This window comes from Cyprinodon variegatus, unplaced genomic scaffold (assembly GCF_000732505.1).
Source record: "Cyprinodon variegatus isolate N-32 unplaced genomic scaffold, C_variegatus-1.0 Scaffold170, whole genome shotgun sequence".
Lineage (NCBI taxonomy): Eukaryota > Metazoa > Chordata > Actinopteri > Cyprinodontiformes > Cyprinodontidae > Cyprinodon > Cyprinodon variegatus.
This window is the reverse complement of record NW_015150623.1, coordinates 786,225-799,373: the sequence shown is the minus strand read 5'-3', so window position 1 is coordinate 799,373 and position 13,149 is coordinate 786,225. Positions and strand designations below refer to the sequence as shown.

The window sequence follows — 13,149 nt, the reverse complement described above, 5'->3', positions numbered from 1 at the left end:
ATATGAAAGGTTGCAGACCCCTGCAGTAAGACATATCAGCTACTTCCTGATGTTTATTATTGGCCTAACTGCTACAATAATGAATTTTTGAATTTGTCAAAGATGATGAAGTAAAAAGCAGCAATAGATTTGACAGAAGACATCTCAGAGCTAATCTAAAACAGTCAGCTACTTTGTTTGACAAAACGACATAGATATAATTTTGAAAGCCATGCAAAAAAAACAAAAACCTTAAATGTCGCAGGGTAATTTATCTAATAATTAACTTGAGGAAACCTTTAATATCCAAAATTGTCTGCTAAATTTCTTAACAATTATTTTTTTTTAAATCAGCCAAACAACCTGAATGCCTATACGAGCAACCTCCTGGATCTTCAACTGAACAAATTTACAACTTCTTTGCCCTTCCAACTCAAAAACAATAGAATCCATTTTTTGTCTCCTTACCACATATACTACAAGACACTGTTACACCCAGTCAAAATGATCAAGGCTAAATAAAGATGATTTTATTTCTTGATCGTTGCCACATCTGAAACCAAACATTTTCCCTCTGAATAGGCTGAAACAATTTAAAGTGAGGAAAATAAATTATCCTCAATATATTACAAGTAAGTCTTAGATTTTTCAAGGACTCTATCAAACTTGTCATCAACGCTTTGAACTGTGCCAGAATCGCTTTTTGACTTTCCAAGTCTGACTTTCTATCTGGATCATCTGGTGTTTACAAATTGGTGCATTTTTTCTGCATTATCTATCAAAAATAGACTTGTATGAAGTCATAATTCTCACAAAAGGACACAAGTGTTATAAATAATCATACAAGGAGATTTATTTATCATGCACACATGTACCGTAAACTATTCCCCATGTGCATTTTGAATGTTTTATGCCTGCAGATAAAATGCTGAGGCCCCCCATGTAACAAGTCTGTGTGCATGATCCTCCTCAGCTCTCTGTGTGCTTGTGTCAACTTTTGTCACTTTAAAGGTTAGAAAAACGCACAGAAATTAAACTGCCTGTTATTGGCTACTTTTCAAAAACCTTGCTTGTTGAGAAGGTACTGCTCTGTTCGCTGTTGTTGCAAGGCATGGATTAGCGAGGCATGGACTTCATATGCAACAGAAACCTCTGTCGCAGACTTTTAACTCAGTTTACAGAATGCTCGACACAAAAGTTGTTTAGCTATAATTGTAAAAAGCACACCTAAACATTTCTAAAGTTTCTGTTCACAGTTTTCTACAAACAAAAACAAAATAAATGAAACAAAATCGTATGAATTGAACTAAATGGGCTGTATCACATCAGAGAAAGTAGAGGGGAAAAAAGACACCGCCTGCAGAGCTCAACAAGCTGTCTCTTCAGTTCAATTGAAATTACAAATATTTCATTGATCCTAAAGGGAATTAATTTATATATATATATATTTTCAAAGAATTGTTGTTTTTTTGTTTTTCAAAGAATTGTTGGAAAAAGGCTGATGTAAAGAAGCCTCTGACTGAGGACACTCTGTTGTTTAAGAGTCTTCTGAAGGGTTGTCAATAATGTTCATCTAATAAAGAATTCTTCTTTATAAAATCATCACCCTTGTTTTGTTCACATTTAGGAACCAGATGGGTGCTTCAAAACCCTGCAACAAAGTAGTCAGCCAGTTCCCTTTACCCAGCTCTCTGTCCATTTCTGATTCACAAAAAAACTGCATAGTTATCTGAGTATCTCTGAAGATGACATGACTCGGTCTTGTACTGGAAGTCAGAAGTGTATAGAGTAAAAAGTAATGGCGAGAGTAACGTCCCCTGTGGTTCTGCCTACATGGTCATACACCTGACCCTTACATCTAAAAAACCATGGTCTGTTTGTCAAGTATTCCCCAAACCCTCCAACTAGGATATGATGCTGTCTTTTTATGACTACCCAAAGGAAAATAGCCACAATTCTACAGTCACCCCAGGTTAACAGCTGGGGTGTCTAATTCCAGTCCCACCAACCCACAACGTTTGGGTAATTTCCTTCACCAAACAAATGTGTGAATTTCCCGATCACCGTGTCATTCAGTTCTTCAAAGGCCTGTAAGTGAACCATTCATTTGATTAGAGGTTGCAGGATAGTGCTTTCCAAAGACTAAGGTTGGGTCTTTGTTTTATCTGATAATGGTGCAGCTTCAAAGAGAAAATAGCATTGACCGCTTTGCTCAGGAAAGGGAGATTAACCAAAAAATATGGCCATAAAAGTGTCCAGATATCAATCTGACTGGACATTTATGGTCACTGCAACAATGGTGCTTGTCAAAGCTCCATCCTACAGAACTGTTAGGTTACTTGCTGTATGTAAACATGAAAAGTATTGTTCTTTTAAAACTCAAGTATTTCAAGCTTTTCAAAATGCCAGAAAAGGATGTTTCAAGAAAAAAACTTGTATAAAATCTGTCTAAATCATTAAACTGCCTATATATGCTTTAAGCATTTTAAAGTAAACTAGTGGCCTTTAAATGATGAAATATTGGCTTAACATTGTGGAATATTCATAAATATTTGGTCCTTTTCTTTTAATGTGAAATATTGGAAAACAGACACTTGTTTTCATTGCAAAGTGGCCCCTCCTTGTCTGGGTCCAGCCAAATTCATGACTTCTTCTGAAGGCTGAAAAAAGTCCACGGGTGTTTTTGATTTTAAAGGCTACATCCTCCAAGGACACGGCCTTAAAGCCAAACCCATTAACATAGTAACAGATAAAAACCTTTTGATATATCAAACATTACCTGCCACATATCCGACTCAATAAACTTTTAAAAAACTATTTACATTAATTTCAGAGGAAACTATTCACCTACTTGTATTACAAGAAACTGCACTTCCAATTATTCACCACTCTTCGGCACCAAGTGAGACGAGGGATCTTGCAATCCGAACAGACCTCAGCACCCCGCTATGACATAATCAGCCTCCGAATCTGACCTACAGAAGATTCTGAATTTGAATTCAGCGTAAGACCTCGCAGAGCAAATATTTTCATGACCAGAAACCGTTCAAAAGGAGAACAATTGCCGTCACTGCGCCAATGACCTACCCATATACTTCATCTCAACTTTGACCTCACATTACCACTGGCGGATTGCATATAGTACATGTCTTTTCAATGTGCAGGCGCAATGCAATCAAAATAGGTGCTCCCTGGATGAGGTACAGTAGGTACTATCATCTCTTTGTAGACATGTCCAACATGACACGGAGGGACTGTTGCTCAGAGAGCAGAACTCAGGAAGATGACTCAGTGATGCACATGTCAAACAAAACCCCACTTTATGAACCATTTTGATGAGGGAATAACTTAATTACACAGTGTTTGAACAAACTGTTTTGTATTATATAGGCTCTGACTATTAGAAATGAGAGAAGTTGGTTTAAATTCTGCAAAATGAACCTTTTAGCTAAGAGCAACCAGTCTCTTTTCATATGCACTATGTCTCTTTGCCTGATGCAACACCTTTTCAGAGCTGAGAGTGTCAAAGGGCTCGTGCTGTGAGCTGTCATTGTCTCTTGCTTGCCAAACAAGTGATCGAATTGACCCAGGGAAAATCGATACTGTATGCCACTGGATGACTTCAAATACGGCTCCTCTCTACTTTCATGAGGCTACAAAAGACCTTCAATTACGTCTGCCTCCCCACCATCTCAAACCAACGCTGAGCTGCTGAACTGCATGATCAAAGGTTGCCATAGAGAGAGCATGAAAGCAGCAGGGTGATAGCAGTTTCCTCCAGGCTGCCGACCCTGACTCCATCTGAAAGAAAATGGCTCATGTAGCGCATCAGACCTGTAAAGTAAACTGAGTTGTTTGGGCTTTGATTCCTGTTTACGATGTGGAAAATAAGTCATCCTCGTTCTGTCAACTTCATGCCAAAATATGCCACAACAAAAAAGACAGAGTCTCTTTATCTGAAGTATTTATGGCTGAATTTCTGCAATGCTAAATCTTCCTCCTCAATAATAGGTTTTATGAAAGCACTAAAATACATGCTTAAAAGATGTGTTATACAATGTTGTGCATATAATAGATCTATAACCTTTTCTTAATGGATCTGGACTTTTGTAAAGTTCAGACCTGTTAATCAATACCCAAACCCTTCCTTAAGCATAACTCAGCCAACCTTTGACCCATACTCACTATTAAGAAATTACTCTTATATTAAAACATGCTATGTGTATTAAAATCAGGTCAATCATTTCTATTCTTAGGCAGGCCTCCATCTTATGGCCACCTGTCTGAAGGGTGAGTTGAGCAGCTAAGAAATATGGCATTCACGCACAGGACACTTTGATATTTGAAGATCTGTTACATCAAGCTCACAAATAACCATATTCTATGATTCTGCACACTACTTGCATCTGTGATATAGACCCCCACTATCTTCATGGCTGGAGTCAGATCTTACAGGAAGGCTGCGATTGATATTTTCAAAACATTTAAGGAACTTTTTATCAAAACTCATTACTGAATATTGGAGGTTTTTGACCATGTTTCTTAAAGATGTCTGCAGGTAATACTGGTAGTAACCTAGCATACCCTCAAACTTTGGCATATAAACATTTTCTTAACCAATCTGCTTTTTTCAGATGACAAAGAAAAGGGTTTTAAATATTAAGCAATACTTCAGGAAACACTATGACTTAAACCAAAATGACTCAGTGAGGCCTTCTGACTTGTACCTTAAAAAGCCATATCTGTTGTCAGAAAATAACATTATTTCAAAACCACATAATAAATGCTGGTTGTATTATTGTGCATCATTGTACTTAATGCTAATATTAATAATGTGATGTACGTGATGCCATTGCTGATATCGAGCATAGAACTTCTCAGCAGCGAGTTGACATTTCGGTTGGTCACAATTACACACCAAATGTTGCTTGCCAACCACCATAAAACATAAGAAGAAAAAGAGGCATCAAAAACAGTGAGTGGATGGGTTCTGCTTCATGATGGTACAGTAGAGTCAGTCACAGTCAATTGTTAAAACTAAACCATGGGACTAAACTTGACGTTGTACTTCTAGAACATGTCTAATGGTTTTACCGCTAAAACAATGAGAATATATTTTCATAAAGGCTTCAAGAACAGTGATACATGGTGATGGCACCATCAAGCTGGATTGAACTAGTTTCCAATTCTTAACCTCAAAGCAAAATCTAGATAGTTAATGGATCATAGCAACCCTGAAGCTATTCAAAGTGGCCTGACCTCAGTGTTTTAGGAAATGTATTGACCGTACTTAAAGTTGGGTCCATGCCAGTAAAACCAAGTAGTTTAAGTGACCTCTACCAATTCTTCCATAAAGAGCAGTCGGTGTTCTGATCAGAATTGTGCCATTGTTATTGTGCAATTGGACAAGATTTGGTCAAGGAATATGAATGCATTTATAATTTTATGTCCAATTATAGCTTTGTGTGTAAAAAGTTTTGGCCTTGGAAGATGGCCGCTCGCACTGAGCCTGGCTCTGCTGGAGGTTACTTCCTGTTAAAAGGGAGTTTTTCCTCTTCACTGTCACTACAAGCTACGTGTGAGGGATTGCCTTTGAGTCAACGAGTCGATGCAATCAACTGGTTTTCCTTAGATAGAAAACTTTGAATCAATTTGACTGTATGATCTGGTAAACTGTAAAGTGAGATGACATGTTGTGAATTGGCGCTATATAAATAAACTGAACTGAAAATTAAATGAAGATTTACAGCTTTTGCAAACACTTCGTATTTCAATAAAGACTTAGCAGATGTACATAATCATTTGACCCAGGTAAAAAGCAATTCAAACAAAATCAATAGAAGTGTCAAGCATTAACATTATGTTCATGCTCATGATCAGCTCCTATTATTATGTCACTGGAGTAACCAACACAGCCAATCCACTCAACCAGTTCTAGCAATTGAAGCATGAGAAAATGTAATCTAGATATAGGGAGGTCAAATGGTTTTAACATGCTTGGAGATGCAGCGACACGGATATCAATAAAAGACTCACAGTCCTCTTTTAGGAAAACGCACCTGCTGGAGATGTATTTGTTCTGAGGTAAAGGAAGGCTAAATTGAGAATGTGGCTATAGAGACAAGGGGAAGTAAGACATTTGTGGACATTTTATAACTGAAATTAAGATTTCTTTAGGATTTATTCTTTAATTCCTCACAGCTGCTCCGCCTAAATATTCTGATAACTGCAAAGCATGTGTTTTCCTTGTCATTTAATGTTCCTGTGATTTTTTCAGGAGTTTAATTAACGTCCATTTTTTTGTATGTACATCAATAATAAATTTTCCTAAACAGTGCTTACTTGTTTTTATATCTTAACACCAACAGCCATTTTACTGTCCTCTAGGGATGGGGCTCAAATGTATTTTTTATTACATTAAGATGTTGAATGTGCCATTCTTAAATTCTGTCCAAGCCTCAAGCCTTGGTAATAGTTAATATTTCATAACAGACTTTGGTGGAATTCAAAAGATCGAGCTTGGAAGAGAAAAAATGCAGCTGCCAGAGATTTTATGGAACATTTATACATAAAAAAACAGTTTTTTCCGACTATAGAGCGCACCTCACGATAAACCACACCCAGTATGTTTAAAAAAAAAAACTGGAAACAGACAGATATAAACTGCACTGGCTTATAAGCCGCTGATATCTATAGAGCTGTGCCCCACCAGGCCTGTAGGGGGAGCTCTACATACCCCCCCTTAGAATGGGAATGAAGAAGAATGCTAGCTCCCGTTAGCTTGCGTCTTGCAGCTTAGACACCTCATTGGTTCAACAGCAATAATGTGGCGAATAAATGTCAAAACATGTTAATGAAAAAAAAAATTTGAGTGCTTTTGTATTCCTTGAGTTACTCTCTGTTGCCCCCTTGTGTTTGTTTCCTTTCCTCTTGGCTTCCTTCTAGATCAGGCATCCCCAAAGTTGGTCCTTGAGGGCCACTGTCCTGCAGATTTTTAGAGGTTTGTCTGCTTTAGCACAGCTGATTCTGATGATTGCAGTTCAGCAAAAGACTGTTAATCAGCTTTCAATGTAAATCACCTGTGCTGGAGCAGAGACACCTCTTAAACCTGCAGGACAGCGGCCCTCAAGGACTGACCTTGGGGATGCCTGATCTAGACGCTTCCATCCACACCTGTTCCCTGTCAGCTCATTAGTCCAGTCTTTGTTCTGTCTGCTTTATATAATCTTCCTGTGTAGTTTCTCAGTGCTTGGAAAAAAGTAGTAGCTTATAGTCCGGAAAGTACTGTAACATCACTAGAAACTGGTAGGACAGCTTTGGCATGGGTGCATAGATGATCGTCGCTGCAATCTCTCATCCCCACAAATAATGGGTCACAGAGAGAATGTTTATGGGCTCTGAATGCGAGGAGAGATTGGATGTGACACAGGAGTCATGTATACGACCCAAACTGTAGCAGAGAAATAGTACTATATTACCAATAGGTTTTGGTTTATTAATACCCTGTGAATAAGTTGAGAATTTTGTGCTAGATAGCAGTCTACAAAGATTTCCGTTACTGCTGTTGGTACAGAATATTCACATATAATGTTTCAATTTTATATCTTATGTGTTTCTTCTTATTGTTTGTTAAACTAAAAATTCTTGGACTTATTAGGGATTGATATTGAGAGCAAGGAGGTGGTGGTATTAGCATCCCACCATTAGTGTTAGGCTTTATGAAGATGCAGACTTTATTTTTCAGTAATTTTGGCTGCCGTCCACTCTGCTAAAGAAGCCAAAACCTGGTTTATCTGCATGCTGGACTGGTATGACTTTAACCCATGGGCGTAGGTTTGCATAGGGCCCATAGGGACATGTCCCTACCAAAATTTTGGAAGGACCTATTTGTCCCTACCAATAATTGGATGTAAACAACATGTTTATAATTTACTATACAGCAGCCGCTTCTTTTCCTCTCACAGCTTCTCTGCCTGGTAGCTGCAGCTGCCTGCTCTTTCCTGTCCCTTTCACATAGCAGCGCATCAACTGTGCTGCGCGGGTTTAACTCTCTGATTATTCTGCCTTAAGTTCCGCCTTCTCTCTTTCTGATTGCATGTTTTCTAGTCTGTATGTGCGCGCGGGCGGGTGCTTGGAGCGCGAAAAAAAAGACGTTAAAATAAATTAATATTGGGCTACGAAAATAGTCCAAATTAAAAAAAATATTATCTACGCTAAAACAGGCGAAAGCTTCTGATTGGAGTTCTGTAAAGAAGCAGGAGAGAGTTTTTTGATTTGTGGAACTTGAGAAATGTAAGTTAACAACGTTAGGATTTATTTTATTTTATATTTTAATCAGATAGCCAAAGGCTCCTTGAAGAAGATATTTTATGAAATGAAAACAGGTGAAACAGAAACGTTTAAACATTTCCTTTGGAGGAGTTCTGGATGGAGAATATTGACAGACAAAAACTATTTTTTTTTTACTTCTTAAATGCTAATATTTTTTTTACAATCTTGGTATAATTCCTGCTCTAAGTGGGTCGCTCTGTCGGCTAAAGGCACATTTTAGTGGCCCTATATTCCAGTTAACGATTAATCAATTACTAAATTAGTTCACGATTATTTAAATAATTTGTTATTATGATTGTTTCAGCCATAGATAAAATACATGAAATTAGCTACACAGAGTAACTACAGCCCAGATGTACAACTTCTAATTTTAATACTTTAAATACTCTGTGTCAGTTCCTCTTCTAGTTCCAGTGCACATGTAAATATAATACATTTATTTGCTGTCCCTTGAATGTATTATTTTGCATGATCCAGAGAGAGCATATAAAAAAAAATAAGAGTGGGGTTTACCTCTGTTTACCTCTGCACAATTCTCTATCTTCAGAAGAAAACACAGGATAAATCCACATATTATAGACTATATTTGGTTAAACAGACACTGTCTTAGTAGCAGGTAAATTTAAATGCAATCCTTTTCAAAGTGGAAAAAGTCATAATTCCACATTCATCAGAGCCAGTGATGCTTTAAATATTGATAAACAGCATCTAGAGCATGTAGTGCTTATAAGATTTGTATTAATGTAGCAAGAAATGCTGCTGTTCTCTTTAAACAAAATGAGCCCTGAAGCTCACATTAAGCATAAAAAAGAGCATGCATATTTTTTGCAAAGGACCAATGAAACTGAAGAATAGTGTCCCTACCAAAGTTGAAATCAAACCTACGCCCTTGCTTTAACCCCACAAAAAAAAAAGATTCTATGGAGAGCTGTCGAGAGGAAGATGAGATGAGGACTTAATGGCAGTCAGCAGACCCAAGCTACTGACTGGCCTCATTTGCTCCACAGTCATAAAGTAACTTGTACAAAATAAGCTCTGACCAAGCAGTGAACAGCACAAATGTTTTAGTAGGCTGATACTTCTGTATTATAAATCCTTTTTGCTGATCTTCATACCTACAATATGTATGACTCAGCCATCTCCATCATTACTGATATAATGATGAAACTTTTAATTGTTAAATAAAGTGTGCAATTACTCTATGTTTTTTAATTTAATGGTCGGGCAAATCTACTCATTTGTGCAATAATTAAAGCTTTTTTTATTTCCAATTAGGTGCAGCGCAGTAGGAGAGTCAGCAAGGAAAATAAATTGACTGACTTTAATTTAGTTTGGAAACAGGGATGTTTCAGCCCAAGAAGTTTATTGTCAAAGTGAACTTGTTGTGGTGCAGGGTACCTCAGTTAATGCAACAGAATGGAGAGAATCGCGTGAAACTGATGAAACCGGATTGATTATTGAGTCAAGTTCACAAAGACAAATGAATTCATTTGCTGCTTATTTAAAACCCTTCCTTACCATGTGTAATCACTTCTTCAGGCAATGTGCTGGGGGAGACAAGTTCTCCATCTCAGCTGCTTCACATTAACAATTTCATTTAACTTTGCTCCACACCCAAAAACTAGGATTTTATAATTCAATTAACCATTGAGCCAAAGCTACGATGAACCTTTATTCCTCAGGTGCTACTTTAAGAACCATAAAAAACATTTCTCAAACCTGACTTGTTGCATTTCCATCAAGGTTAGGGCAATAATATTCAAAATCAATTTTTTATTTCCCTTAAATATAATTTGGTAAATTAATTTTTTCAGTTTTCTGTTATTAGAATTACTCTTGTGAATTTATCCTTTTCTTTAATGGGAGGGTATGTAAACTTTCTAGCACAACTGCACACATGGACTGGATATCCATGTTTGTCATGTATTTTGCCTTAAAAACTGTTATGACAGTGCACTTTGGCTTTTTGTGATAGAATCAGCTGCAATGCAATTAAAATGCATTTCACTAGTTTTTTATTTCACATCTGTTTCTCTTATGCAACAATTAAAAATTGACCTCTATAAATGACTGTAGCATAGAAGAAGAAATGTGCCAAAGAAATCAGAATCCCAGATTGTCTAGGAGGAGTATTTTTTGAGTGGATCACTGTGAAAACAGGTCATGAAAAGGCTAGCTTGACATGTGTCTGACCGCCATCATACTCAAATCACATGATGGCCATTAGCAGGGCTCAACATAAATTGAGCTTGTTAGTAGGGAGCTCGTTTGTTCGCTGTGTTTAGGATTAGGGATATATCACAAAGTGCAAAAAATGGCCATAGACACATCAGGTACAGACCCAGATATTTTTTTAAACTGAAGAAAATATATCTGGTATAATACGATGCTACACTGTTAATACTCGCCTTATTGATTATTCTCTTGCATTTTACCATTTCCCAAAGAAGCCCTTTATTTGCTCCACCCTTTCCCGCATCAAATTAAGATGCAGCCATGCACTCCGAGGTTGTGCAGCATTACCGTCATGGGTATCATGTAGCTGAGACATCAGGCCTGAGTGGCTTCGATTTCTCAGAGACCAAACCATGTCTGCACATGCAAACCCCACATCATGGATATGCAGCCACAAAGATAATGCACAAAAAACCCCTAACCATCTATTCGGTATATCAGGCGTAATGAAGGGCCTGCTATGCTCTGTTATTATGCCTCAGAAGACATCAAGACCCTGCAAGGACCATTACATAGGGGCTCATTTATTTCACAGTAGCAGGGTGTTCGTCTACGGTAAATGGGGTATAACGATGACCTTAAGAAGATCTTTATCTGAAGTGAAACAGACCTGAAAAAGTCTAATAAAATCATTGCAAATAAGAAACATTTGTATCTATGCTAAGAATATTTTAGTGAAATAGATATTAATTGATTAACAAACTAAACAAAGAGTGTTTGGTCTTACCTGCTGACCATGGTAAAACACGGCGAGAAGGAACATGGCCATCAGGAGCAAAGACGTCTCTTTGGTTCCCAAGAAGTTCCTGATGGACGAGAAAAGAAAAGAAGCTGCTTATTGTGTTAATTTTTGTATTGTTCTTTTTTTTTTCTTTTATCGCAGTGAAGCACAAAGAGAAATCAGAAACTAAAGGCAAATAAATGGCCTGTAAATATATCATGGCTTTGTTTCTATTTTCCTGTTGTGTTTTGACTGAAATTAAAAATGAAATGTAATTGATAATACAATCTAATTTCTTTTGATATTAAAAGCATGCATTCCTTTTAAGTGTTCAGAGAAAAACTTCAGACCAACTTGCTTTAAGTCAAAACATCAGCAACATGTAACAGGATACACACAAGAGAGGAGTCATAATCTTATGAAAAACTTCAAACTAACATGTTTTTTTTCATCTCCGAAACTTTGCAGGGAATCACTGAGGATTATCGGCTCAGAGAGATGTAGAGATGCTGCTTCAGGCATTTTCCAGAGTTAAGAGCCAAACTCACATAACAAGTGAAAAATAGCACATGATTTGTTTTCAGCACGGGGGATCACTTTGTGACAGTAATAAATCCTTTGAAGTATTTTTTTATTTTTGTAAAGAGGCTGAAAACAAAACTTAGAGCTCAAACTTGCTGGTGTCCATAAAAACACAAACATGCTGCTGCAGAAACTTTGGGATTTTTATGCATCATTGAGTAAATCAAGATTACAATGAAGGTTTTATGCTGTACCTAATGTCACGCTTGAACTGCCACAAATATTGGCAATTGCAATTTGAATTATGTTGATCGATAACAAAGCAAAAACAATATTGATGGAAAGCAAAAGGGCTCTTCTAGTCCTGGGAGTAAATGAGATGAGTGAATGAAAAGGATTCATTAAATGAATATTTTATGAGTTGTTTTGATTTGCGCTGTTTTGTTTTGATTCTTTTGTTTCAGATATAAACTCTGTGCTGGCAGAACGCATATCCAGACTTCCATTGCCCCAGCCTGGTGAGTTTTTCCTTCTTTACAGTGGAAACATTAGGGAAAGAAGCTTTTTTCTAGCAACTTAAAATGGAAGTCTTGTACTGTGATAAAATTGTTGACTGTCTAGGTGCAGATTTAAATATTGTGTTTGGGTTTTAAACAGTGGTGCAATGGTAAGGATTTATTTATGAAAGTATTCGGGTTGAATCCCAGATGAAATATTTTTGTGCAAACTTTACATTATCTCTCAGGGTAGAGCATAAGACGAGAATATATAATTTTAAAATATTATAAAGTCTATCTTTATAGAGTAGAATTTATTTGTTTCCTTGGAAGAAACACTAAGAAACAAAACCAGCCTTCACAGGGGTTCCTCAAAAGGGTCTATTGTTTGCCCTCTTTAATTCAAAATCAGAATCAGCTTTATTCCCCGGGTCTGTGTAAGCAAACAAGGAATTTGATTTTGGTTCTATGTTGCTCAACATGACAACATTAAAAGTATAGATATATAAAAAAAAAGAGACAACCTAAAGGAAGAAACTGTATTTGTGTGTCATGAACCGAGGACAGGTGGACCCAGTATTCAAGGAGAGACAGTCAGTAGGAAAGTTCAAAATGTTTATTTAATGGGCTCTATGCACAGCTCCACTACTTTCTGAATTTAATGCAGCTCCTTTGTTTCCTGTCTTTCATGATTGGATGCACTGATTAATCCAGGTGTGTATGACCTAAGTAACTGGCCAGACATTAATCAGTTCGTCCAGTAATATAAGACAGGAAATAAAGTAGCTGCCTTAAATTCAGAAGGTAGTGGAGCTGTGCATAGAGCCCATTAAATAAACATAAGCGGAGCTGTGGCTCGTGGAC

The 13,149-nt window shown here is 37.1% G+C and overlaps 1 protein-coding gene across 1 annotated transcript in view; it reads right to left on the bottom strand.

The window, feature by feature from the left end:
• The window catches only part of adcy8 (adenylate cyclase 8 (brain)), a 141,068-nt gene that overhangs the window by 24,682 nt on the left and 103,237 nt on the right, over positions 1-13,149 (bottom strand). The window contains exon 12 of the mRNA XM_015378322.1: positions 11,273-11,351. Coding sequence (XP_015233808.1) covers positions 11,273-11,351 — 79 coding nt within the window. The remainder of the gene's footprint in view (positions 1-11,272; positions 11,352-13,149) is intronic.